Source organism: Heterodontus francisci, chromosome 20, assembly GCF_036365525.1.
Source record: "Heterodontus francisci isolate sHetFra1 chromosome 20, sHetFra1.hap1, whole genome shotgun sequence".
NCBI lineage: Eukaryota > Metazoa > Chordata > Chondrichthyes > Heterodontiformes > Heterodontidae > Heterodontus > Heterodontus francisci.
Genome location: NC_090390.1, coordinates 51,414,575 through 51,440,748, shown reverse-complemented (window position 1 = coordinate 51,440,748; position 26,174 = coordinate 51,414,575). Strand labels below are relative to the sequence as shown.

The 26,174-nt window shown below is 42.8% G+C and overlaps 1 protein-coding gene across 2 annotated transcripts in view; it reads left to right on the top strand.

Annotated features, from left to right (window-relative positions):
- The window catches only part of dock1 (dedicator of cytokinesis 1), a 744,225-nt gene that overhangs the window by 188,455 nt on the left and 529,596 nt on the right, over window positions 1-26,174 (top strand). For both annotated transcript variants that reach the window (XM_068052738.1, XM_068052739.1), the window contains exons 19-20: window positions 6,733-6,830; window positions 25,466-25,555. In XM_068052738.1, the coding sequence (XP_067908839.1) occupies window positions 6,733-6,830; window positions 25,466-25,555 (188 nt within the window). The remainder of the gene's footprint in view (window positions 1-6,732; window positions 6,831-25,465; window positions 25,556-26,174) is intronic.

The following is a 26,174-nucleotide window of genomic DNA, read 5'->3' as shown; positions in this document are numbered from 1 at the left end:
AGAGTTGTGGAGGCGAGATCACTGAAAGTATTTAAAGAGAAGGTAGATAGATTTTTGAAATATCGGGGAGTTGAGGACTATGAGGAGCTGGCACGAAAGAGGAGTTGAGGTCTGGGGCAGACCAGCCATGATCTTATTGAATGGTGGGGCAGGCTTGAGGGGCTGAATGGCCTACTCCTGCTCCTATTTCTTATGTTCTATTTGATAGTAATTTGGTACATTGGAATTTTATGTTTGCAGCAAAGTTAGGCTGATGCTATTTTGTTTTAGTAGCTGAATTTATCATCTTTTATTGCAAGAGACTTTTAGAAACAGATTGTTCTAAATTATTTCCTTCCTGATCTACTTAACATTAAGAAACCTCCAAAATATTGGAGGGAAAGATGTTTGTGTAGGCAAATGCAGCAGCTTGACTGAGTGCTGTGGAATTTGGTAAATGAGGGTGGAGGTGCTGATCTGGTCGTTTAGTGATAGGGTACTGATTAGTTAGGGGGATAGATACTGTACTTTGCAGTCAAGAGCACGAGTTCAGAAGGTCGTGTTGCCTGCCCGGTGCCAGGTTTAAGGACATGTCCTCAGGGCTGGAAAGGAGGTTGGAGTGGGAGGGGAAAGATCCAGTTGTTGTGGTCCACATAGGCACCAATGATTTAAGTAGGACTAAGAAAGAGGTTCTGCAGAGGGAGTATGAACAGCTAGGGTCTAACTTAAAAAGTAGAACCAGAAAGTCGTTAATCTCTCGATTACTACCTGCGTCACGAGAAAATTGGCATAAGGTGAGTAAGATCAGGGAGTTGAATGCGTAGCTCAAAGATTAGTATGAGAGAAGTGGGTTATTGGATATTGGCACCAGTACTGGGGAAAAAGGGAGCTGTTCCATTGAGACGGGTTCACTTGAACCGAGCTGGTGAATTATATAACTTGGGCTGTGGAGAGGGTTTTAAACTAGATACTGGGGGGTGGGATCATGAGGGAAAATTCCGAAGGTTAAAGAGAAAGGACAAGGCAATGTTGCAGGTTAGCGATATGGATAACAACCAGAGTGTGACAAGAAGAGACAGAGTGTCCAAGCATAAGAGTGCACCAGTAACTAGGATCAGAGTAGGGAAAAATAATAAAAGACAAAATTGAAGGCTCTTTATCTGAATACACACAGCATTTGTAACAAGATAGATGAATTGATGGCACAAATAGTAAGAAATGAACTGATTGCCATTACAGAGACATGGTTGGAAGTTGACCAAAGCTGGGAACTGAATATTCAGTGGTACTTGACATTTTGGAAGGGCGAGTAGTGAGAAATGATCTTGTCTGAGAGGAGCAAGATGTAAATTCAGTTTGGATGGAAATAAGAAATAGCAAGGGAAAGAAGTCACTGGTGGGCGTGGTTTATAGGCCCCTAACAGTAGCTACATTGTAGGACAGTGTATAAATCAAGAAATAATGTAGGTTGTAAGAAAAGTCCTGCAGTAATTGTAGGCAATTTTAATCATCATATAGATTGGACAAATCAAATTGGCAAAGGTAGTCTTGAGGATGGGTTCATTTAGAATGTATTCAGGCCAGTTTCTTCAAACTATGTCTTGTGGAACCAACCAGGGAATGGCTATTTTAGATCTAGTAATGTGTAATGTGACAGGATTAATTAATGATCTCATAGTAAAGGATCCTTTAGGGAAGAGTGATCATAACATGATGAATTTCACTTTCAGTTGGAGGCTGAGAAATCTGAAACTAGTGTCTTAAACCTAAATAAATGCAATTACAAGGATATGAAAATAGAGTTGTTTAAAGTGGACTGGGAAAATAGGTTAATGGGTAAGATGGTAGAGAAGTAGTGGCAGACATTTAAAGAGATATTTTATAACTCCCGACAATGATGTATTCTATTGAGAAAAAAAGACTATGAAAAAGCTGTGGCTAACTCAGGAAGTTAAGGATGGTATCAAATTGAAGGAAAAGGCGTACAATTCTGCGAAGATTAGTGGTAGGCCAGAGGCTTGGGAACATTTTGGAAACCATCAAGGGATTGCTTAAAAAAACTAAAGAGGGAGAAATTAAAGTGCGAGAGTAAATTAGCATGAAATAGAAAAACAGACATTAAAAACTTGAAGTATAGAAAAGGAAAAGAGTAGTTAAAGTCCTTTGAAAGGTCGTTTCGAGGATGAGACTGGGGGAAACAAGGCAACGGTGGAGACTTCACAGTAGAAGACACAAAAAGCATCTCAAGAATAGTGGAAAATCAAGACGCATAAGAGAAGGAGGAACTTTAAAACAATCACTATCACTAGAGAAAAAGTACTAGGAAAACTAATGGGACTAAAGTCTGTCAGGTCTCCTGGACCTAATGGCCTGAATCCTAGGTCTTTAAAAAAAAATGTGGCTGCAGAGATCATGGATGCATCTTCCAAATTCCTTCGATTCTAGAAAGGTCCCAGCAGACTGGAAAACTGCAAATGTAACACCTCTGTTCAAGAAAGGAGGGAGACAGAAAGCGGGAAACTATAGACTAGTTAGCCTAACATCTGTCATTAGAAAAATGCTGGGATCCATTATTAAGGAAGTGGTAGCAGGCCATTTAGAAAATCATAGTGCAATCAGACAGCGTCACCATGGTTTAATGGAAGGAAAATTGTCTTTGACAAATTTATTAGAGTTCAGCAGGGTGGATGAAGGGGAACCAGTAGATGTAATGTATTTGGATTTCCAAAAGGCATTCGATAAGGTGCACATAAAAAAGTTTCTACGCAAGATAAGAGCTCATGGTGTTGAGAGTAATTGTCATGGTCCTGTAGTTTTTTTTTCCGGGAATATGCGGTTTGCCTTTAAGGCTTGCAAAGGATCAGTACTGCTTTAAGAACCAGCAAGCCTTAGGAGTTAGAGAAAATGCATTTTCAGTTTCCGTTGGATACAACCATTTGGAGACTGCGATTCAAAGGGTACATTCTCGTTACCATGGATATAGCCACTTGGAGTGAGTATCAAGCAACACATATGTTGCAATTAAATTTTGAACTGAATTTTTGGTTGAAGACAGTCTGTTCTACAGAGAACACAGACAGTTGGTGTTAGCACCTGAAAAAAGAGCTCTCAACCATTTAAACTGAAGGAAGAGAAATTTAGTCTGTTTAATTATTATCTCTCAAAATTCTAAAAAAAAGTCAAGCCAAAATATAAATCTGTGGTAATTTAAACTGAAGGAAGGAAAGTTAGTCTGACAATCTTTTATCCCTCAAAATACTCAAGTCAGATTGATTGCATTGAAAGTGTTTGCAAGTTGTTAATTGTCAAAATTCGTGGAAGAAGGAAGCATCACTTACTGCTGGAGTTAGATTACAGACAGTTCTACTGTGGAAGAACCTTTTTTCTTCATCGGACGGCTGTGAGGACTTCAAGCAACATTGGATTGTAAATTTGCAAGGAGTCTTTAATTTTTTTTCTATTTTAAATGTTGTTTATGTCTTCAGAGTGTTTAGGAATCTAGTTCTTCTAATTAAATAGTTAATTTGTTGATTTAAAGACACCTGATTTGGCTAGCCTCATTCGGGGGTTAATTGAACAATTTGGCTGGGTCTTTCTTTAATTTGGAAAGTTTAAAATGATATGTTAGGCGATCTGTGGAGCGACGGGATTGAATTAACAGTGCGTTTCTCCCACCACAATCAGAATCGTATATTTTGATTGGGGGCTTTGACTGGAGCGGTCGGTTGTAACAGTAATATATTCGCATGGATAGAGGATTGGCTAACCAACAGGAAACAAAGGCAGAATAAATGGGGCATTTTCAGGTTGGCAAATTGTAACAGGTGGAGGGTCAGTGCTAGGGCATCAACTATTTACAATGTATATTAATGAATTGGATGAAGGGACCAAGTGTACTGTAGCCAAGTTTACTGACAACACAAAGATACGTAGGAAAGCAAGCTGTGCGGAGTACACAAAGAGTCAGCAAAGGGATATAGATAGATTAACTGAGTGGGCAAACATTAAGTTGATGGAGTATTATGTAGGAAAATGTGAACTTGTCCGCTTTGGAAGGAAGAATAGAAAAGCAGAATATTACTTCATGGAGAAAGATTGCACAATGCTGCTCCAGAGGGATCTGGGAGTCCTTGTACATGAATCACAAAATGCTAGCATGCAGGTACAACAAGTAATTAGGTAGGCAAATGGAATGTTGGCCTTTATTGCAAGGGGGATGAAGTATAAAACTGTAACTGTACAGGGCATTGGTGAGACTGCACCTAGAGTACTGTGTAGAGTACTTAAAGAGGGTTATACTTACATTGGAAGCAGTTCAGAGAAGGTTCACCAGGCTGATTCCTGGGTTGAAGGTGTTGTCTTATGAGGAAAAGTTGATTAGGTTGGGCCTATACTTATTGGAGTTTAGAAGAATGAGAGGTGATCTTATTGAAACACATAGATTCTGAGGGGACTTGACAGGGTAGATGCTGAAAGGATGTTTTTCCTTGTCGGGGAATCTAGAACTAGGGCGCACTGTTTTAAAAATAAGTGGTCTCCCATTTAAGACTGAGATGAGGAAGAATTTCTTCTCAGAGGGTCATTAATCTTTGGAATTTTCTTCCCCAGAGTGCAGTGGAGGCTGTGTCATTGAATATATTCAAGGCTGAGTTAGACAGATTTTTGGTCAACAAAGGAGTCTAGGGTTATGATGGGGGGCAGGCAGGAAAGTGGAGTTCGGGCCGCAATCAGATCAGCCGTGATCTTATTGAATGGCAGAGCAGGCTTGAGGCATCAGATGGCCTCCTGCTGCTCCTATTTCTTATATTCTTATATACTGTGTTGCTTTTCTTTTCAATTTAAATAGTGTTCTGCGTCTTTTTAACTTAACTATGCATCAGAATTATTGCTATTGAGTTTTGAAACCCCTCGATGCAACTACCTGAGTTGAGGAAATTGTTTGCAATATTGTAAGTGTGGGCTCACCAATCAGTTATGTAGTATTAAAATAGCCTTTTTCATCTTTTAATTAAAGTTATTGAGTCTTATCACCGTGCTTGATTTATCTTTTCAGCAGGCTTACATTGAGTGGGCACTTGCAATGATTGGTACTATAATTGTCTCATTATCCCAAGTTAGATAGGGTTTCTCTTCCTTATGATCTCTGATTTTACTTTTCATCCTATTGCAACCCAAATGGTTGAATGCCCTGCCAAGAGTTTTTGCCTGGTCTCACAGGTGAAGTAACTATTTGGATGGCACTTATAGAACAACAAGGACACCTTCAGGAGATGAAGGAAGGAGAGGAAAAGTCAGCTTTTTGATATTTCAAAGTGGAAGTAGACAAATTTGCAGAATTGTGGAACATATGTTAAGTGAACATATTATCTGAGTTGAAGTGTGACGAAAACCCATCTTCCTTCTAATTATTATGTGGCTCAGAGGTAACGAGTGTTCTGACAGTCTGTTAGCTTCTGTGTGGATGCATGTCTGAATTATGGATATAAATTGAATTTGATGGTGTAGGAGCTCATGGTCCTTTTCTATCTTGGGAAACTGTAGAAGCAGTACTGAGACTCTTTTGGAGAGTTTACTTTGTGGTACTGCACAACACAGATTTCTTCATTTTTAAATCTACCCTTAAGTGCTTTGAGAATTATAAATATGAACAATATGACAATTTATTCAATTGATGTACAGGATAAAACTCTTTTTGTGGAATAGATAAGGATAGAAAAAGTGTTCAAAAATATGTAATGAGAGGAATTGCGAGTTAGAACCAGCTTCTTCAGAGGGTTGGTCATCTTAGGACTGGTTTGGTGTATATTGGTGAGTGGGTGGCTTTGCTAGACATCGTTCTTTCACTTCTGGAATCCGTTTTAAAATCAAGTTCTCCTCTGACGAATAGCCCTTTGCTAAATGAGTTTGCTGATAGTTCAGTGTCTAGTGGGCTTACGGCACAAAACTAACTATAATTGGGACTAAACTAGCAATGCCACTCCGAGAACCCTCAGGAAATGGAAATAAGCAATATAAATGTTTCTTTGAACAGACACTGGAGGTCTATAAAGGTGGTAGAATTCGTTGCAAATTTGGTTATAAGGTCTCAGTCTGGCTTGCTGCAGCTTCCCTAAAGAAGTTTCTAACTCAATTTCTGTTATGGCACTAAAGCAAGACATAACTGCTAGCACTTGTACAATATCACACTATGCAACATTTGTTGCAGTCTTCCCACTTATGTGTTGAACTTTGCTTTGATACACTGAAGTAAGGATATGTTCCGAATACTGCTTTAACTGTTTAAATCCAAATGTCTCAAAATGCTCATCAGTCCAGTAGGTGGTTCAAATGAAACTTTGCTTGGAAATCTAAAATGAAACTGCACTACATGCTATCTCTGCTTTATTTCACAATGAATATGTTCCTGAACAGAAAGATCAATTTATCAGAGGCAAATTGAATTGTACCCACCAACTGAAGGTTATTTTGTTTTAATGGTTTAAGCTTAGTATTCATTTAAAACCCAGCAAAAGTAAGTCATTTAATGGTTCTCTGTGGAAAAGAAAACGTGGCAATTTAAATTGTATAGATTTTGTCTACAATAGATCAATATGGCTAAAATAAATAAATAACAGCCACATGAAATGCAGCAGTAAAATAAAGATGTAGCTGCGTACAACGTCCTTTGTGCTGTTTTATTCTTTGGGACTAGATTGGCTTTTCACTTAACATTGTTGATCAATAAAGAAGTTTTATATTCTGGTCTGTTTACAGTGGACCTTCTAGGACTTTTGAAATGGCGATCAAACACAAATTTGCTACAGCAGAACTTGAGACAGCTGATGAAGGTGGATGGAGAAGAGGTTGTTAAGGTAATTAGCTTCCTAATGCTGAAGTAAGATATCTTGTATGTCAAGTTGCCTAAACTCGTGCCAGAATGAAAACGACATGCGTGAGAGATCTGTGAAGGTTACAAGGTAACAAGAAGATATTTCAAATATTACTAAGGCCATCCATTACCCTTGCAGAAGGATTTTAATTAAGGTGTCAAACTTGGCTCAGTGATGAGACTTTTACCTGTTAATCAGAAGGTAGAGCCCCACTCTCCAGACTTCACCACATAAACAGTGCAGTTCTGAGGGAGTACTGCATTGTTGGAAGTGCAATTCTTCAGATGAGACATTAAATTAAGGCCTGTCTGTCACTTTAGGTGGATGTGAAAGATTGTTTGACACTATTCAAAGGTGATCAGAGTTCTTCTGGTGTTCTGGCCAATCTTTAGCTTTCAACCAACATCATTAAAACAGATTATCTGACCATTTGGTTCACTGTTGTTTGTGGGATTTTATTGAGCCCAAATTGGCTGCTGTGTTTTCCTACATTAATTTAAAAGTATTTTTTAGATGTCCTGAGGTCATGAAAGATGCTGTGTAAATGTTAGTACTTCTCTTTTGCTTTTATTTACCTAATGATGCACCTGAATACCTAAAGTAATGCTATACCATGATGAGATGAAATTGCTTAAAAGCAAAATATTACTTATTCGGGATACTTGGTAGTTTTTTGTATATAAAAAGACTGCTTACTCAGGTAAGTCAAAAGAAACTGCTTTCTATGAATGTCTGTTCCTATAGGGCAGAATCTTCCTGGTGCTGTGGAGGCGGGCTTTAAGGTGGGACCCACGGGAAGCTATGAAGGGAGGGTGTTGGGTCATTAGACCGACAAGTTCCTGCCACCAATCAATCTTGCTGGAGGTGGGGTGGAAGGAGCAAGGATCACTTGCCCGGCAGTGGCGGATAACCAAACTGCATATTTAAGTGTCCAGTAGTGGGCAGAGTGGGTTGCAGATGGGATCTTCCTGGCGGCGGACAGGCCCCCTGCTGAGGCCAGAGCCCAGCAGGTGCCTGGAGGTGGCATGCGGGAAGCCGGACAGGGGGCCTGCAAAGCTTCCTACTCTTGCCCCCTGCCCCACCCCCCACCCCCACTCCCCCTTTCGGAGCCACGTGGATCAGCAGGCTGCAGCCGCAGGCCATCCTGTGGAAAGGTTTCCTCTGCACAATGGTGGCCTGGCAATTGTGGCCACAGGTAATTTTTACAAAATTGAAAAGTCTTTAAAGGATGCCTCAAGATGGAGGGGCCCTCGTGGTCCCCTTCTACAGTGCTAGTGCCCACTTCTGCCAATGGGGCTGCCAACTTTGCAAGGCTGTAGGCCCTCTGTGCTTCTGTTCTTAATTGCACAACAGACACGGAAGTGGGCAGTTAGCAGGCTGCCTTCTGGAAGATTGCACTGGCAGACGTGCTACCAGCAAGTGTGAAAATGGCCCCGACCAGCGATTATTTTTAAAGATGAAAAGATTCCGCCCATAAAGTCTGGAATGAAGTAATATGCCTGGGCCACTGTGCAGCTGATACATCTATCTGTGTTGAACCTCGTGGTGGTAGAGTTTCTTTACCCTTGCAAACAACGTGTTTGAATCTACAGTATGCTATGCATAAAGATGTGTGACATGGACTTGATGGAATAGGGAACCATTTTTCATGTATAACTAGCAGACTTTCCATGACGTTGCTCATGCTGAATCATGCTTTGCAAAGGGAATGGGATGCTAGGGTATATATTTCTGTGAAAGAATTTGGGAAGAAGCTTAGACCTGGACAAGATATGCTTCCACCTTTGCTATCTCAGATGTATTCTTGGCATCTCTTAGTGGGATAAGGTCACCAACTCAGAGGTCCTGGAGCGTGCTAATTCTGTCAGCACACACACATTACTAAGCCAACAATGTCTGCGATGGCTCAGCCACGTTCATCGATGGATGATAGCTGTATATCTAAAGACCTTCTGTACAGTGAACTGGCCACTGAGTCATGACCAGCTGGGCGTCCATACCTCTGCTCCAAGGACATCTGCAAGTGAGATATGAAGATGGCAGACATTGACAAACAACTGGGCGAAAGTCGCCAACAGCTGTGACCTCTGGAGGCTGACTGGAGGGGCATTGGAAGAAGTGAGGAGAAACGGCAAGTTCTGTTGGCTGTGAAGAGGGCCCAGAGAAAACACAGGCCAGTGAATTCTGCACTTTCTATGCTCACTGCCTTCATTTTCAGCAAATGCAGCAGAGACTGCCATGCCAAAGTGGGGCTCCAAGGCGCAAACCATCATCTCATGCGATGAAAGGCTGTCAAATATGATTGTTAGATATTCAGCTGTGTTGAACTCTGATTAGATGTGTGTCAGCCATGGCTCAGTTGGTAGCACTCTTGCCTCTAAATCGCAAGGTTCCAGGTTCAAGTCCCACTCCAGGGCTTGAGCACAAAAATCAAGGTTGATACTCCAGTGCAGTATTGAAGGGAGTGTTGCACTGCTGAAAGTGCCATCTTTTGGATAAGATGTTAAACCGAGGCCCTGCCTGTCCTCTTTGGTGAATGTAAAAGGTCCCATATCACTATTTTGAAGAAGAGCAGGGGAGTTATCCCCTGTTCCCGGGCCAATATTTATTCCTCAAATCTACATCATAAAAACAGATTATATGGTCATTATCATATTGTTGTTTGTGGCAGCTTGCTGTATGCAAATTGGCTGCCACATTTCCTGTATGACAACAGTGACTACACTTCAAAAGTACTTTATTGGCTGTTAAAACTCTTCAGGACATCCGGTGGTTGTGAAAAGTGCTTTATAAATGCAAGTCTTTCGTTCTTTCTTAGATCCCATTCAAACAGGATTATCTCCTTCCCTATGTGGTAATAGGACCTTTATCCATATGAATGGAGCCACGGATCAGTGGATGGGGTAGCTGTTGAACAGGCAGATACCGAGTGCAGACAGTCTGTGAGGAAGGTTAGACAGTTGACAGGGCAAAGTTGCAGCTAGTATGATGGGTTGAAGTGTGTCTATTTTAACGCAAGAAGTGTCAGGAATAAGGGTGATGAACTTAGAGCATGGATCAGTACTTGGAGCTACGATGTTGTGGCCATTACGGAGACGTGGATATCACAGGGGCAGGAATGGATGTTGGATGTTCCGGGGTTTAGATGTTTCAAAAGGAATAGGGAGGGAGGTAAAAGAGGTGGCGGAGTGGCATTGTTAATCAGGGATAGTATCACAGCTGCAGAAAGGGAGGTCGTCGAGGAGGGTTTGTCTCCTGAGTCATTATGGGTGGAAGTCAGAAACAGAAAAGGAGCAGTCACTTTGTTGGGAGTTTTCTATAGACCCCCCCAATAGCAACAGAGACATGGAGGAACAGCTTGGGAGGCTGATTTTGGAAAGGTGCAGAAGTAACAGGGTTGTTGTCATGGGTGACTTCAACTTCCCTAATATTGATTGGAACCTCCTTAGTGCAAATAGTTTGGATGGAGCAGTTTTTGTCAGGTGTGTCCAGGAAGGTTTCCTGACTCAATATGTAGATGGGCCGACTAGAGGGGAGACTATGTTGGACTTGGTGCTTGGCAACAAAGCAGGCCAGGTGGCAGATCTCTCGGTGGGAGAGCATTTCGGTGATAGTGATCACAACTCCCTGACCTTTACTATAGTCATGGAGAGGGACAGGAGCAGACGGGATGGGAAAATATTTAATTGGGGGAGGGGGAATTACAATGCTATTAGGCAGGAACTGGGGAGCATAAATTGGGAACAGATGTTCTCAGGGAAATGCACGACAGAAATGTGGAGGTTGTTTAGGGAGCACTTGCTGCGACTGCTGGATAGGTTTCTCCCAATGAGGCAGGGAAGGGATGGTAGGGTGAAGGAACCTTGGATGACGAGATGTGGAACAGCTAGTCAAGAGGAAGAAGGAAGCTTATTTAAGGTTGAGGAAGCAAGGATCAGACAGGGCTCCAGAGGGTTACAAGGTAGCCAGGAAGGAACTGAAGAATGGACTTAGGAGAGCTAGAAGGGGACATGAAAAAGTCTTGGCGGGTAGGATTAAGGAAAATCCCAAGGCGTTCTACACTTATGTGAGGAACAAGAGGATGGCAAGAGTGAGGGTAGGGCCGATCAGGGATAGTGGAGGGAACTTGTGCCTGGAGTCGGAGGAGGTAGGGGAGGTCCTAAATGAATACTTTGCTTCAGTATTCACTAGTGAGAGGGACCTGGTCGTTTGTGAGGACAGCGTGGAACAGGCTGATATGCTCGAACAGGTTGAGGTTAAGAGGGAGGATGTGCTGGAAATTTTGAATGATATGAGGACAGATAAGTCCCCGGGGCCAGACGGGATATACCCAAGGATATTACGGGAAGCGAGGGAAGAGATTGCTGCGCCTTTGGCGATGATCTTTGCGTCTTCACTGTCCACTGGAGTAGTACCGGATGATTGGAGGGTGGCAAATGTTGTTCCCTTGTTCAAGAAAGGGAATAGGGATAACCCTGGGAATTATAGACCAGTCAGTCTTACGTCGGTAGTGGGCAAATTATTGGAGAGGATTCTGAGAGACAGGATTTATGATTATTTGGAAAAGCATGGTTTGATTAGAGACAGTCAGCATGGCTTTGTGAGGGGCAGGTCATGCCTCGCAAGCCTTATTGAATTCTTTGAAGATGTGACAAAACACATTGATGAAGGAAGAGCAGTGGATGTGGTGTATCTGGATTTCAGCAAGGCGTTTGATAAGGTTCCCCATGGTAGGCTCATTCAGAAAGTAAGGAGGCATGGGATTCAGGGAAAGTTGGCTGTCTGGATACAAAGTTGGCTGGCCCATAGAAGTCAGAGGGTGGTAGTAGATGGAAAGTATTCAGCATGGAGCTCGGTGACCAGTGGCGTTCCACAAGGATCTGTTCTGGGACCTCTGCTCTTTGTGATTTTTATAAATGACTTGGATGAGGAAGTGGAAGGCTGGGTTAGCAAGTTTGCTGATGACATGAAGGTTGCTGGAGTTGTGGATAGTGTGGAAGGCTGTTGTGGGTTGCAATGGGACATTGACAGGATGCAGAGCTGGGCTGAGAAGTGGCAGATGGAGTTCAACCTGGAAAAATGTGAAGTGATTCATTTTGGAAGGTCGAATTTGAATGCGGAATACAGGCTCTAAAGACAGGATTCTTGGTAGTGTGGAGGAACAGAGGGATCTTGGGGTCCATGTCCATAGATCGCTCAAAGTTGCCACCCAAGTTGATAGGGTTGTTAAGAAGGCGTATGGTGTGTTGGCTTTCATTAACAGGGGATTGAGTTTAAGAACCGCGATGTTATGCTGCAGCTCTATAAGGCCCTGGTTCGACCACACTTGGAATATTGTGTTCAGTTCTGGTCGCCTCATTATAGGAAGGATGTGGAAGCTTTAGAGAGGGTGCAGAGGAGATTTACCAGGATGCTGCCTGGACTGGAGGGCATGTCCTACGAAGAAAGATTGAGGGAGCTAGGGCTTTTCTCATTGGAGCGAAGAAGGATGAGAGGTGACTTGATAAAGGGGTACAAGATGATGAGAGGCATAGATAGAGTGGATAGTCAGAGACTTTTTCCCAGGGTGGAAAGGGCTATCACCAGGAGGCATAATTTTAAGGTGATTGGAGGAAGGTTTCGGGGAGATGTCAGAGGTAGGTTCTTTACACAGAGAGTGGTGGGTGCGTGGAATGCGCTGCCAGCGGTGGTAGTAGAAGCAGATACATTAGGGGCATTTAAGCGACTCATGGATAGGTACATGGATGATAGTAGAATGAAGGGTAGATAGTTAGTTTGATCGGAGAGTAGGTTAAAGGTTCGGCACAACATCGTGGGCCGAAGGGCTTGTACTGTGCTGTACTGTTTTATGTTCTAAGTGTAGTAAGTGAAAAAGGTGGTTTGCCTACTTTTAGGGACGATTATGATCTTTTCTCAAAGGCAAATTTATGTGTGTTACATCCAAATACTCATCGCACATTGATCTCTAGGTTATAAATGTGCTGACATTTTAGCATTGAAGGCTTCTTCTCTCAGTACCCTCTGCTTCGTAATGAAGGGCTAGTATATAGAGGATAGCCATATCTCTTGTATGAATGTTTTTGCAGACTGATTTAAATACAGGCAATACATTTTTTAGATAAGGTAGTTTATCTTATAATTATAAAGAACATGCCTCTTAAGACACTACATCATTTTGTGCATTTTGTACTTTAGTTTCAGTTGCACCATCACAGGAATGAGTGTCTTTCAGTGCCTCTTTATCTGTCGTGAAAGAAATGGGATCTTGCAATTTGCTTGCTGTACTTAGACAATTTTGCCAGAAAGCCCCACATTCAAGATTGGTGTAATATAACAAGACTCTCATTTTTTAAAAAGGGACATGCTTGTATCATTCCCTCATTGCATTACTTACCTTATGCATGTCTTATTGGGGGTATTTGAACAATAATAACTGTTTCACCTGTACTTGAGTAATACATGCGTACTGACTTATACAAAGATAATGTTGCCTTCAGAGCAAGTAAATATTTTTCTGTGAAATTTCCTTTCAGCTTTTAGTTTTCCTCGTCAGTTCCATAGTGATTAATAGAGGTGTTAAGTTGCATTACATGTACAATCTGGCAAAATATTGTAGTTAAATGTTTGTATCTTCTGAAACTATGGTAAATCGATCAGCTGGTTAGCCGTCACATAAATAAAATGAAGATCAGAGCATTTGCAGATGAGAAAATACACATCTCCCACATGAAAAATATGTTAGTTTCTTACTATTTCTTACTTTTCATTTGCTGCTCATTTCTCTGATTTCTTATTTCAGTTGATATTCTTTATGATGTAAGGCCTGCACACCAATCTCCCTCCTTACGTGCTTTCTGTAAGCTATTTTCTTTTACCTATTCTATGTGTTATATTGCCTATGTTAAACTTCACATATTTTGAATATTTTCAGTAATGTTGTTTGAGCTACTGTTATTTCTTCTCTAGCATGTTTTTTCTGTAACCTGACAACAGTATGGTTCATAAATGGACTATCCTTAGCTCAGTTTTTCTTGGCATTAAATATTCCATTTTCGAAATGGAAATGCTGGCTTATGATGCATATGAACTGCTCTCAGTCATTTCAGTCATAGCTTTGGCTTTGTATTTGCACAATTGTATATCTTAAATTTGTGTTCGTTGATTATCAACCCTCCTGCCAATGGAAACACTTATCTACTCTTATCAAAACCTTTTCAAATTTTTGACACTTCAATTAAATCTCCCCATAACCTTCTCTGCTCCAAGAGAACAATCTTAGCTCCTCTAGTCTCTCCAGATAGCTGAAGGCCCTTGTCCATGTTGCCATTCTAGTAAATCTCCTTGGCACCATTTCCAAGGATTTTGACATGCTACCTATGGTGTGGTGCCCAGAATTTGTTAATCTATAAATCACTGGTCAGGCCTCAGATGGAGTAAAGGTTTAGCATAAATTGTTTGATTTTGTAGCCTATCCCTCTTTTTATTAACCCAGGAACCTGTATGTTTTTTTAATAGCTTTATCAATTTGTCCTGCCACCTCCAAATGTGAACCCCCAGTTCTCTCTGTTCCTGCATCCTCTTTAAAATTGTATCATTCAGTTTATATTGCTTTTCTTCAGTCTTCCTTACAAAATCTATCACTTCACACTTCTCTACATTACATGTCAGTTGCTGTTTCAGATTTCCAGTTTTGGCTGTTTTTCTTTTTATAGGTATTCGCAATATCTGCTTTGTATTTCTTCAGATGTTGTGTAACTTTCAGAGGCATTGGACCTGCTCCAAACTCCTCACAAGTACGCACTATAATTCACTTGAAAGGTGTCATACTGACAAAAGTTTGAACTTGATCCATCTATAACAAAGCTTGAGCCCTGGCCTTCCAAGAAGGAATTCTCTAGTTCCAGGTCAAGTGCTTTCAGGAAAAATTGCTGGAAACAAATTGTACCAGTTAATCAGTGTGCTCCATTGATTCACATGATCAGGAAGGGTTGCTGTAGTTTAGGCTTTTTCTCAACACTTGATCATGATGATGCAACTCAATTTCCCATGATCTGAAACCTATACCATTATATGTACATTCGTCATTAGTTAATGTAACCAGACAGTGACTAATCACCTCATGAAAGATCAGCTGCCCTCTGGTGTGAATATTAAATACCACCTAGATGGGAAACTTTTGAACCTCGGTCGCCTCCCGCCAAAACTAAACTGACTGCCACCACATACATGATCTACAGTTTGCGGATGACTGCGGTTTCATTGCCCACTCTGCACCGGATTTGCAAGCTGCTCTCGATCTCTTCAATTCTTCATACAAGGGACTCAGCCTGTCCTTGAATGTTGCCAAAACAAAACTCATATATCAACCCACACCTGGTCAGCCAAATATTCCATCTCCCATATATGTTGAAGGAGAGACTTTGGAATATGTTGAGCACTTCCCATACCTTGGCAGCCACCTTTCTTAAAAGGCCACCATCACTGGGTCAGCTGTGCCAGCTCAGCCTTCTACAAGCGCTAGTCTAATGGTGACCATGAAACCATTGTCGTAAAAACTCACCTGGTTCACTAATGCCCTTTAGGGAAGGAAATGTGCCGTCCTTACCTTTTCTGGCCTACATGTGATTACAGACCCACAACAATGTGGTTGACTCTTAAATGCCCTCTGAAATGGCCTAGCAAGCCACTCAGTTCAAGGGTAATAAGGGATGGGCAATAAATGCTTGCCTAGCCAGCAACGCCCACATCCCATGAACAAATTTTAAAAAAAAATATGGCATTGAGTGTTTGACAACATAGATAGCTGCAGGTCAACAAATGTCCTAGTGTACAGAGCAATTTTTGTCACCACACTCCTGTACGGCAGTGAGACCTGGACTGTGTATCAGCGACACATGAGAGTGCTAGAGAAATTCCACCAGCATGCCTCCGCCGCATCCTCCAGATTCAATGGGAGGACTGTCGAACAAATGCTAGTGTCCTCCTTGAAGCCAGCTCCACCAGCGTTCAGGCAAAACATCTGCTGAACCATCTTCAATGCACTGGACACTGTATCTGAATGGCTGAAAACCATCTCCCTCGCCAGGTCCTGTTTTCTCAACTCTCAAATGGCCAGTGTTCCTGGGGAGGACAAAGAAAACTCTTCAAAGACACTCTGAAGCTCACTTTGAAGATGGCAGCATTGACATTGATGACTGGGAAGAGCTTGCTACCAATCGTTCAAAATGGCGACAACTTGTTCATCAAGCTGCATCGTGCTTTGAGTCCAAACGCCTTAATGATGAGGCAGAGCTGCCGCAGAGAAGGAAAGAAAAGGAAGCAGATCCTGCACTCTGGATTCCACTATCTCGTGGGACATCCTGCCCCATGCGCCCAAGATCTGCGGGTCAAGAATCGGCATGTTCAGTCACCTGAAGATCCATGGGAGAAACTCGCAACCTTGCGATGTCATCCTCAAATCGTGGGACAGCCAACAAACATACTCAGATTTAACATTTAACCTCTTAAGTGTCGGATTCAGTTCGCTGGAGATGGTGTTTGATGTGGATTGTGTTCTTCTGTCTCCCTCAAAAGGTGAAAAATACCATGTCATCAGACCAATACATCCATAATAAAGCTATTACTTTTATTTAGAGGTTAATTAATAAACAGTAGTCAATAATAAAAATAGTTATTGACTGAAAATTAATGACATTTAAGTTGTTTATAAGAAATTAAAATACTCTTTTTAGAATGCACTTTTCTGGAGAAATGACATGGGTTTGGGTGTAGGGTAAGAGGGAGACTGGGGGAGCATTTTCATATTACAGAATTGTTACAGTGCAAAAGGAGACCATTTGGCCCATCATGTCTGCATCAGCTCTCCGAATGAGCAATTCACCGAATGCCATTCCCCGCCTTCTTCCTGTAACCCTGCACATTGTTCCTTTTCAGATAACAGTATGTATGCACTTCTTGTCCAAATTCTTGTTGTCATGATTCTTTTTCATGCCTTTGTGTCAACATTTAACATTTAAGCTACCTTTGTAAACATATGTATGGAAATAGTTGCTTATAATGGATTAGTTGCAGAATCAAGCCAGTAGCTGATGCAGTGGGGGGAATGTCCGATGTCTCCAAATCCAGTTGCCAACTTGTATATTAAAAAAAAAATGTTCAACAACTGACTGGGCAACACTACGAGCAATTGACCTTAAATGTATTAAAACTTGTACTTCCTGTAACACTTTCCTGTCATACTATTTCCACCATGCCTTTTCTGTAATGCTGTCACTTTTTCTGTCATGGTTTTACTTACTATTCAGTTTATTAACTCTTTATTCCTCCAAACCTGATCTCCAATGCAGGTGCCAATATTGTTTCTGACTTTCCAGTTCAATTCTTCACATAGGTGGTCCTGTGGCATTGCATACAGTGCAGCTTCTAAAAACAGGCCTGTAGTCTACTGCCTCCTCTTATTTTGCCACACCCCAACTCCCTCATTCTGCTGTCACCTACCCTGGAAGGAGACTTCAGAAATCCACTTCGCAGTGTCACCTATTACATTCCTCCTTTTGCCAGGGTTTAGCTTAAAGTTTATTAAGCATCCTCTATGTTTTTAAAGGAGTGCAGGAAATGTTTAAAGAACTATAAGCTGGTTGGTGGTAATGGTGTGAGGCATGCAAATTAAAGGCAGGATTCCCAAAAGTGTATGCATTTTAAATAATAGAGGCTTGCTGCAAATGTAAGGGAGACCTCTATTTAAAATATATACCAAGCAGCATCTAGTTTAAGTAATACAAGTTTACACAGGCTGTTGTCCCTTGTTGCGCAGGCTCCACGCCAAGTACCAAGCATTTCCACCTCCTCCTTATAGCAACTTCTTTGTGCTGATTTTCTGCACATCCTAAGTACCTGCATATTCCTTCCCTACTCCTCCCATGCCACTTTCCCTACTACCAATCCGCCCCAAGGAAATCCCTGCCTCCACATTCTTGTCAGGAACACTCTACATTCTGCCTTATCCTCACCTATTCTGAGGATTCCAATTCCAGTAGTTCCACACCCTGCAGCGGCTCCCCACTGCTGCAAAGTTCACCTTACCTACCTTGCCACATGCGACAGCCTTTGCCAGTTTTCACACTTTGGTGTCAAATTCTGGACACTACCTTCCAGGAGGTACATTTCCTTCTGCGTGCTCCCATATCCGGGAGTTGGTGGCAAAATTATTTTTGAATAGGGGACAGGTGGGGTTAAAATATCAGCCATGTGACATAGCAGGGGGCGTCATGTGGTGGTAGAAATAAAGGTAGCTTAGGTTGGATTGTACTCGATCTGAGATGGAGGTGATGTGGATTAGACAGCCCAGTGAGACTTGAGAGTCAGGCTCCAGGTGGCAGAGTTGGGTTTCGAGCAGATCAAATGTGGTTTGGTCTTGTGATTTTAAAAAAAAAATCTGGTTCTGATTTATAGCCTGATCTGTAATTGACCCATTAATTTCAAGAATGCAAAACAATTACTCCTTCAGGTCTTAAAGAGCCACATGCCCACACTTTAATAGCAGAATAATACATATTGCTGATTATTTATCATGTACTGTGCTTCATAAAACATTGCATCCTCATTATAGTTGTTCTAGAGCATTCAATAGTATAGTAAAATGCATCTCTGTACGTTATTTGGAAATGCACAGATACCTAGATCTTTAAAAGGACGATCGATTGCAGATGGAAAAAGCCACAAAAAGGCAGTTGGTATTTTTAATATTGTTTCTATGGAAATTGAATACGAAAACAAGGCAATGATGACACAACATTGGGCAATAGTTTTTTGTTATGTGTTCCTGGGATGTGGGTATCACTGGCTAGGACAGCATTTATTGCCCATCCCTAATTGCCCTTGAGAAGGTGGTAGTGAGCTGCCTTTTCATTTTTAGGGATACAGCACTGAAACAGGCAATCGGCCCACCGAGTCTGTGCCAACTAACAACCACCCATTTATACTAATCCTACATTAATCCCATATTCCCCACCACATCCCAACCATTCTCCTACCACCTACCTACACTAGGGGCAATTTACAATGGCCAATTTACCTATCAACCTGCAAGTCTTTGGCTGTGGGAGGAAACCGGAGCACCCGGCGGAAACCCACGCGGTCACAGGGAGAAATTGCAAACTCCGCACAGGCAGTACCCAAAACTGAACCCGGGTCGCTGTAGCTGTGAGGCTGGGGTGCTAACCACTGCGCCACAGTGTCGCCCTGTGCCTTCTTGAACTGCTGCAGTCTGTGTAGGGTAGGTACACCCACAGTGCTGTTAGGAAGGGAGTTCCAAGATTTTGACCCAGCGACAGTGAAGGGACGGCAATATAGTTCCAAGTCAGGATGGTCTGTGGCTTGGAACCTGCAGGTGGTGGTGTTCCCATACATCTGCTGCCCTTGTCCTCCCAGGTGGTAGAGGTTGCAGGTTTGGAAGGTGCTGTCTAAGGAGCGTTGGTGCGTTGCTGCAGTGCATCTTGCAGATGGTACACACTGCTGCCACTGTGCGTCAGTGATGGAGGGAGTGCATGTTTGTAGTTGGGATGTCATTCAAGTGGGCTGCTTTGTCCTATATGGTGTCGAGCATCTTGAGTGTTTTTGGAGCTGCACCCATCCAGGCAAGTGGACAGTATTCCATCACACTCCTGACTTGTGCCTTGTAGATGGTGGACAGACTTTGGTGAGTCAGGTGGTGGGTTATTCGCTGCAGGATTCCGAGCCTCTGACCTGCTGTTGTAGCCATGGTATTTATATGGCTACTCCAGTTCAGTTTCTGGTTAATGGTAACCAGCAGGATGTTGATAGTGGGGGATTCAGTGATGGTAATGCCATTGAATGTCGAGGGGAGATGGTTAGATTCTCTCTTGTTGGAGATGGTCATATTCTGGCACTTGTGTGGCACGAATGCTACTTGTCACTTATCAGTCCAAGCCTGGATATCGTCCAGGTCTTGTTGGATTTCTACACAGACTGCTTCAGTATTTGAGGAGTTGAAAATGGTGCTAAACATTGTGCAATCATCAGCGAACATCCCCACTTCTGACCTTTTTGATGGCGAGCAGGCCATTGATGAAGCAGCTGAAGATGGTTTGGCCTAGGACAGTACCTTGAGGAACTCCTGCAATGATCTCCTGGAGCTCAGATGATTGACCTCCAACAGCTACAATCATCTTTCTTTGTGCTAGGTACGACTCAAACCAGTGGAGAGTTTTCCTCCTGATTCCCCTTGACTCCAGTTGTGCTAGGGCTCCTTGATGTCATACTCAGTCAAATATTGCCTTGATGTCAAGGGCAGTCACTCACCTCACCTCTGGAGTTCAGCTCTTTTGTCCATGTTTGAACCAAGGCTGTAATGAGGTCAGGAGCTGAGTGGCCCTGGCAGAACCCAAACTGAGCATCACTGAGCAGGTTATTGCTAAGCAAGTGCTGCTTGATAGCACTGTTGATGACACCTTCCATCACTTTACGGATGATCGAGAGCAGACTGATGGGGCGGTAATTGACCGGGTTGGACTTGTCCTGCTTTTTGTGTACAGGACATACTTGGGCAATTTTACACATTGCAGGGTAGATGCCAATGTTGTAGCTGTGTGGATCAGATTGGCTAGGGGCGCGGCCAGTTCTGGAGCACAGGTCTTCAATAATATTCCCGGAATGTTGTCAGGGCCTATAGCCTTTGCAGTATCCAGTACTTTCAGATGTTTCTTGATATCATGTGGAGTGAATCGAATTGGCTGAAGTCTGGCATCTGTGATGTTGGGGACTTCAGGAGCAGGCCGAGATGGATGATCAACTTGGCATTTCTGGCTAAAGATTGTTGCAAATGCGTCAGCCTTATCTTTTGCACTGATGTGCTGGGCTCCCCCATCATTGAGGATGGGGATATTTGTGGAGCCACCTCCTCCAGTTAGTTGTTTAATTGTCCACCACCATTCATGACTGGATGTGGCAGAACTGCAGAGCTTAGATCTGATCCATTGGTTATGGGATTGCTTAGCTCTGTCTATCGCATGCTGCTTACGTTGTTTGGCATGCAAGTAGTCCTGGGTTGTAGCTTCACGAGGTTGACACCTCATTTTGAGGTATGTCTGGTGCTCCTGGCATGCCCTCTTGCATTTATCATTAAACCAGGGTTGGTCGCTGTGGCTTGAAGGTAATGGTAGATTGGGGGATATGCCAGGCCATGAATTTACAGATTGTGGTTGAGTACAATTCTGCTGCTGCTGATGGCCCACAGCGCCTTATGGATGTCCAGTTTTGCATTGCTAGATTGCAGATGCATCCTTCCATGACAGTATTGGTAGGAGTGGCATTTGCGGCAGGCAGATTGGTGAGGACAAGGTCAAGTATATTTTTCCCTCTTGTTGTTTCCCTCACACCTGCCGCAGACCCAGCTATGTCCTTTAGGACTCGGCCAGCTCGGTCAGTCGTGGTGCTGCCGAGCCGCTCTTGGTGATGGACATTGAGGTTCCCCACCCAGGGTGCTTTCTGCACCCTTGCCACCCTCAGTGCTTTCTCCAAGTACTGTTCAACATGGAGGAGTACCGATTCATCAGCTGAGGGAGGGCGGTAGATGATAATCAGCAGGAGGTTTCCTTGCCCATGTTTGACCTGATGCCATGAGACTTCATGTGGTCTGGAGTCGATGTTGAGGACTCCCAGGGAAACTCCCTCCTGACTTTATACTACTGGGCCTGGGTCTGTCCTGCAGGTGGAACAGGACATACCTGGGGATGGTGATGGTGGTGTCTGGGACATTGTCAATAAGGTATGATTTGGTGAGTATGTTTGTCAGGCTGTTGCTTGACTAGTCTGTGGGACAGCTCTCTCAACTTTGGCACAAGCCCCCAGATGTTAGTAAGGAGGACTTTGCAGGGTCGACAGGGCTGGATTTGTCATTTCCGGTGCCGGGTGGTCCGTCTGGTTCCATTCCTTATCATCTTTGTCGTGGTTAGATACAACTGAGTGGCTTGCTAGGCCATTTCAGAGGGCATGTAAGAGTCAACCACATTGCTGTAGGTCTGGAGTCACATGGAGGCCAGACCAGATTTCCTTCCCTAAAGGACATTAGTGAACCAGATGGGTTTTTACAACAATCAGCAGTGGTTTCATGGCCATCATTAGACTAGCTTTTTAATTCCAGATTTTTTTTTATTAATTGAATTCAAATGCCACCTTCTGCCATGGTGGGATACGAACCTATGTCCCCAGAGCAATACCCTGGGTTTCTGGGTTACTGGTCCAGTGACAATAACAGTACACCACCGCCTCCCCACAACATCACAGTCTGGAGTACTGTCTCCTGTTTCAGGTACTCGTATAAAGGAAACGCTCAAAATAGATTCAATAGAAGGATAGCAGGGAAAAGAAAATAAAGTTATGATGGAGTTGGAAATGTAAGGGTGGCTGGAGATATTCACTTGAGCAAAGAGGTAAGTGCCAATCTAATAGAAATGCTCAAGATTATGTCAGGGTTTTAAGTGGCAAATAGTGATTATTTGCACAGTGGCGCAGTGGTTAGCACCGCAGCCTCACAGCTCCAGCGACCCGGGTTCAATTCTGGGTCCTGTCTGTGTGGAGTTTGCAAGTTCTCCCTGTGTCTGCGTGGGTTTCCTCTGGGTGCTCCGGGTTCCTCCCACATGCCAAAGACTTGCAGGTTGATAGGTACATTGGCCATTAGCAATTGCCCCTAGTATAGGTAGGTGGCAGGGAAATATAGGGACAGGTGGGGATGTGGTAGGAATATGGAATTAGTGTAGGATTAGTATAAATGGGTGGTTGATGGTCGGCACAGACTCGGTGGGCTGAAGGGCCTGTTTCAGTGCTGTATCTCTAAAAAAAATTTCTGTAGAAGTTTAATCAGTAAATAGAAATCATAAATTTTGGGTTATTGCTGGCAACATAAAGGGGGATGCTTCATGCAAAGTGATATTAGATATTAAAGTATGGAATATATCGTCCTAAGTGGTTGTTGAAGCCAAGACAATCGTGACACTTGAGAGGGAACTAGATTAAAAATTTTAAGAAAAATATTGACGCTTACAAGAAAAGAGCCGTGAAAATGGAATTGAGTGATCACGAGCATAGTGTCATGCACAGAAGGAGCCTTGATGAAATAAACAATGAAATGAAAGAATTGTGCATTTGAAAAGTCAACTGCAACACAAAATCTCAAGAACATGGACACTTATACACAGTCAAAATGGAGTAGCGACCATGTGACCTCCTATACGGGAAATCCACAAAGATGGATCTTCTGCAAAGATGGAGCTCATTAACCTTGTCTGAAATAGCTCTGGGGAGAAACACTTGGAAATTGAAATGAGCTATTGCATATTAATGACTTTGATTGATATGAATGGACTAACAGAGGATGCTGGACACAGTCTGGCTCATTGCCAAACCAAGATCAGTCATATTATTAGAGTCAGGGAGTTATACAGCACAGAAACAGGCCCTCCGGGCTATCATGTCTGTGCCGGCCATCAAGCACTATCTATTCTAATCCCATTTTCCTGCACTTGGCCCATAGCCTTGTATGCTATGGAATTTCAATACTTTTTAAATGTTGTGAGGGTTCCTGCCTCTATCACCCCTTCAGGCAGTGTGTTCCAGATTCCAACCACCCTCTGGGTGAAAATATTTCTCCTCAAATCCCCTCTCAACCTCCTGTCCCTTACCTTAAATCTATGCCCCCTGGTTATTGACCACTTCGCTAAGGGAAAAAGTTTCTTCCTATCTATGCCCCTCATAATTTTGTATACCTCAATCAGGTCCCTCCTCAGCCTTCTCTGTTCTAAAGAAAACAACCCTAGCCTATCCAGTCTCTCTTCATAGCTGAAATGCTCTAGCCCAGGCAACATCCTGGTGTATCTCCTCTGCACTCTCTCCAGTGCAATCACATCCTTCCTATAGTGTGGCGACCAGAACTGTACACTGTATTTCAGCTGTGGCCTAACTAGTGCTTTATACAGCTCCATCATAACCTCCCTGTTCTTATATTCTGTGCCTCGTCTAATAAAGGCAAGTATCCTGTATGCCTTTCTAACCACCCTTACCTTGCCTTCAGTATGCCTTCAGTGATCTCTGAACAAGTACACTAAGGTCCCTCTGTACTTTCTGGGGTCCTACCGTCCATTGTGTATCCCCTTGCCTTGTTAGTCCTCCCAAAGTGCATCACCTCAGGATTAAATTCCATTTGCCACTGCTCTGCCCATCTTACCAGCCTATCTATATTGTCCTGTAATCTAAGGCTATCCTCCTCACTATTTACAACACCATCAATTTTCGTGTCATCTGCAAACTTACTGATGATACCTCCTATATTCACGTCTAAATCATTAATGTACACTACAAACAGCAAGGTCCCCGCACCGATCCCTGTGGTACACCACTGGTCACAGGCTTCCAATCGCAAAAACAGCCCTCGACCATCACCCTCTGCCTCTTGCCACTAAGCCAATTTTGAATCCAATTTGCCAAATTGCCCTGGATCCCACGGGCTCTTACCTTCTTGACCAATCTCCCATGCAGGACCTTATCAAAAGCCTTACTGAAGTCCATGTAGACTACATCAACTGTTTTACCCTCACCTACACACCTAGTCACCTCCTCGAAAAATTCAATCAAATTTGTTAGACGAATATTTGTTAGATGAATAAGGTGTGATGGAGTAACTTCCTAACAGAATGATTCCCGTTTAAACATCAAACAATGCCCATGGTTATTATATCTTAGCCCATTGTGTGGTTGCAGCAGGGAAGAGGGCCATGCATCTCCTAACAGAAACTGAGAGCTTTCTGCCTTAAAAAGGTAGCTCTCTGGAGAGAGGGGGAGGATCAAGCCAACATAGAAAGCCTGTGAGAAGGATCCAGCATGCATGAGAAAAGCCCTGCTGATCATGAGCAGTCACCTCAGCAGAGACATCACAAAGTGACTTTGACACTAACTATCTGTGAAGGTTACAGACTACACACTACCAGCTTTCGGCTGTATTACAATCACTAGAGCTCTACAATCCCGCTGCAAGTACAAGACTGTGAATAATCAGGACTGCAACCTTCTCTTTTAAAAAGCCTTTTCCTTGGAGAAGACGTGATAAGCTTCTGTAAACTCCAAACACTTAACTCACCGGACTTTAAGCTACCTCTTACCCTTTTCTATCTATCTATGTGTGGATGAATGTGTGTGTGTGAGGTTGCAGTCATTTCAGGATTTGTTTAATAAAGTTATTTTTTTTTACCTACAAGAAAACCTGTCATTTGTCTGTTTATTTGACTCTAAAGACACACAGGGGCTAAAACATTATTTTTCCAAAACACGATTGTGATCAGTTGGGAGGTGAACAGCGAGAACCACCCCCACCCCTTACCACCTGTCCATAACAATAGTCATGACGGTCCAAATGATCTCCTCTGTTGAAATTTCTGTGACTTTAGAAGAGCAATCAGATTTTTACTAGGATAAGTGATGTTCTACCAAAAACTTTAGAGTTCTTTGTCACGAGATATTCTCTGAACATTAAAGAAAACAAATGAACAATAAACATTTAATATTGTATTCGTTTGTATATGTTCAAATCTAAACCATTTTTCTTTCAGTTTTTGCAAGATACACTTGATGCACTTTTTAACATCATGATGGAGAATTCTGACAGCGACACTTTTGACACATTAGTTTTTGATTCTTTGGTAAGTTTCATTTTTTGGGCTGTTGTCATTTCCTTTCAGTTATAATCCTGTTAAATCAGAACCTCCGATAGTTATGAATTGACTTGTGTTTTAATGATTAATCTTTGAATAATATCCTTAAGTCGATTGGTAAAGGTATACTTGTCTGTAATTTCATTTATGCCAACCACTTTTTTCCTTTCCTTCTATGGTAGACTGTTAGATGCCAATATTATGGATGGTGCTAAGTTTAGTTTAGAGATACAGCACTTAAACAGGCCCTTCGGCCCACCGAGTCTGTGCCGACCATCAACCACCCATTTATACTAATCCTACACTAATTCCATATTCCTACCACATCCCTACCTTCCCTATATTTCCCTACCACCTACCTATACTAGGGGCAATTTACAATGGCCAATTAACCTATCAACCAGCAAGTCTTTCCGGGAGGAAACTGGAGCACCCGGAGGAAACCCACGCAGACACAGGGAGAACTTGCAAACTCCGCACAGGCAGTACCCAGAATTGAACCCGGGTCCCTGGAGCTGTGAGACTGTGGTGCTAACCACTGCGCCACTGTGCCGCCCATGAGATGTGGGTGTCACTGGCAAGGCTAGCATTTGTTGCCCATCCCTTG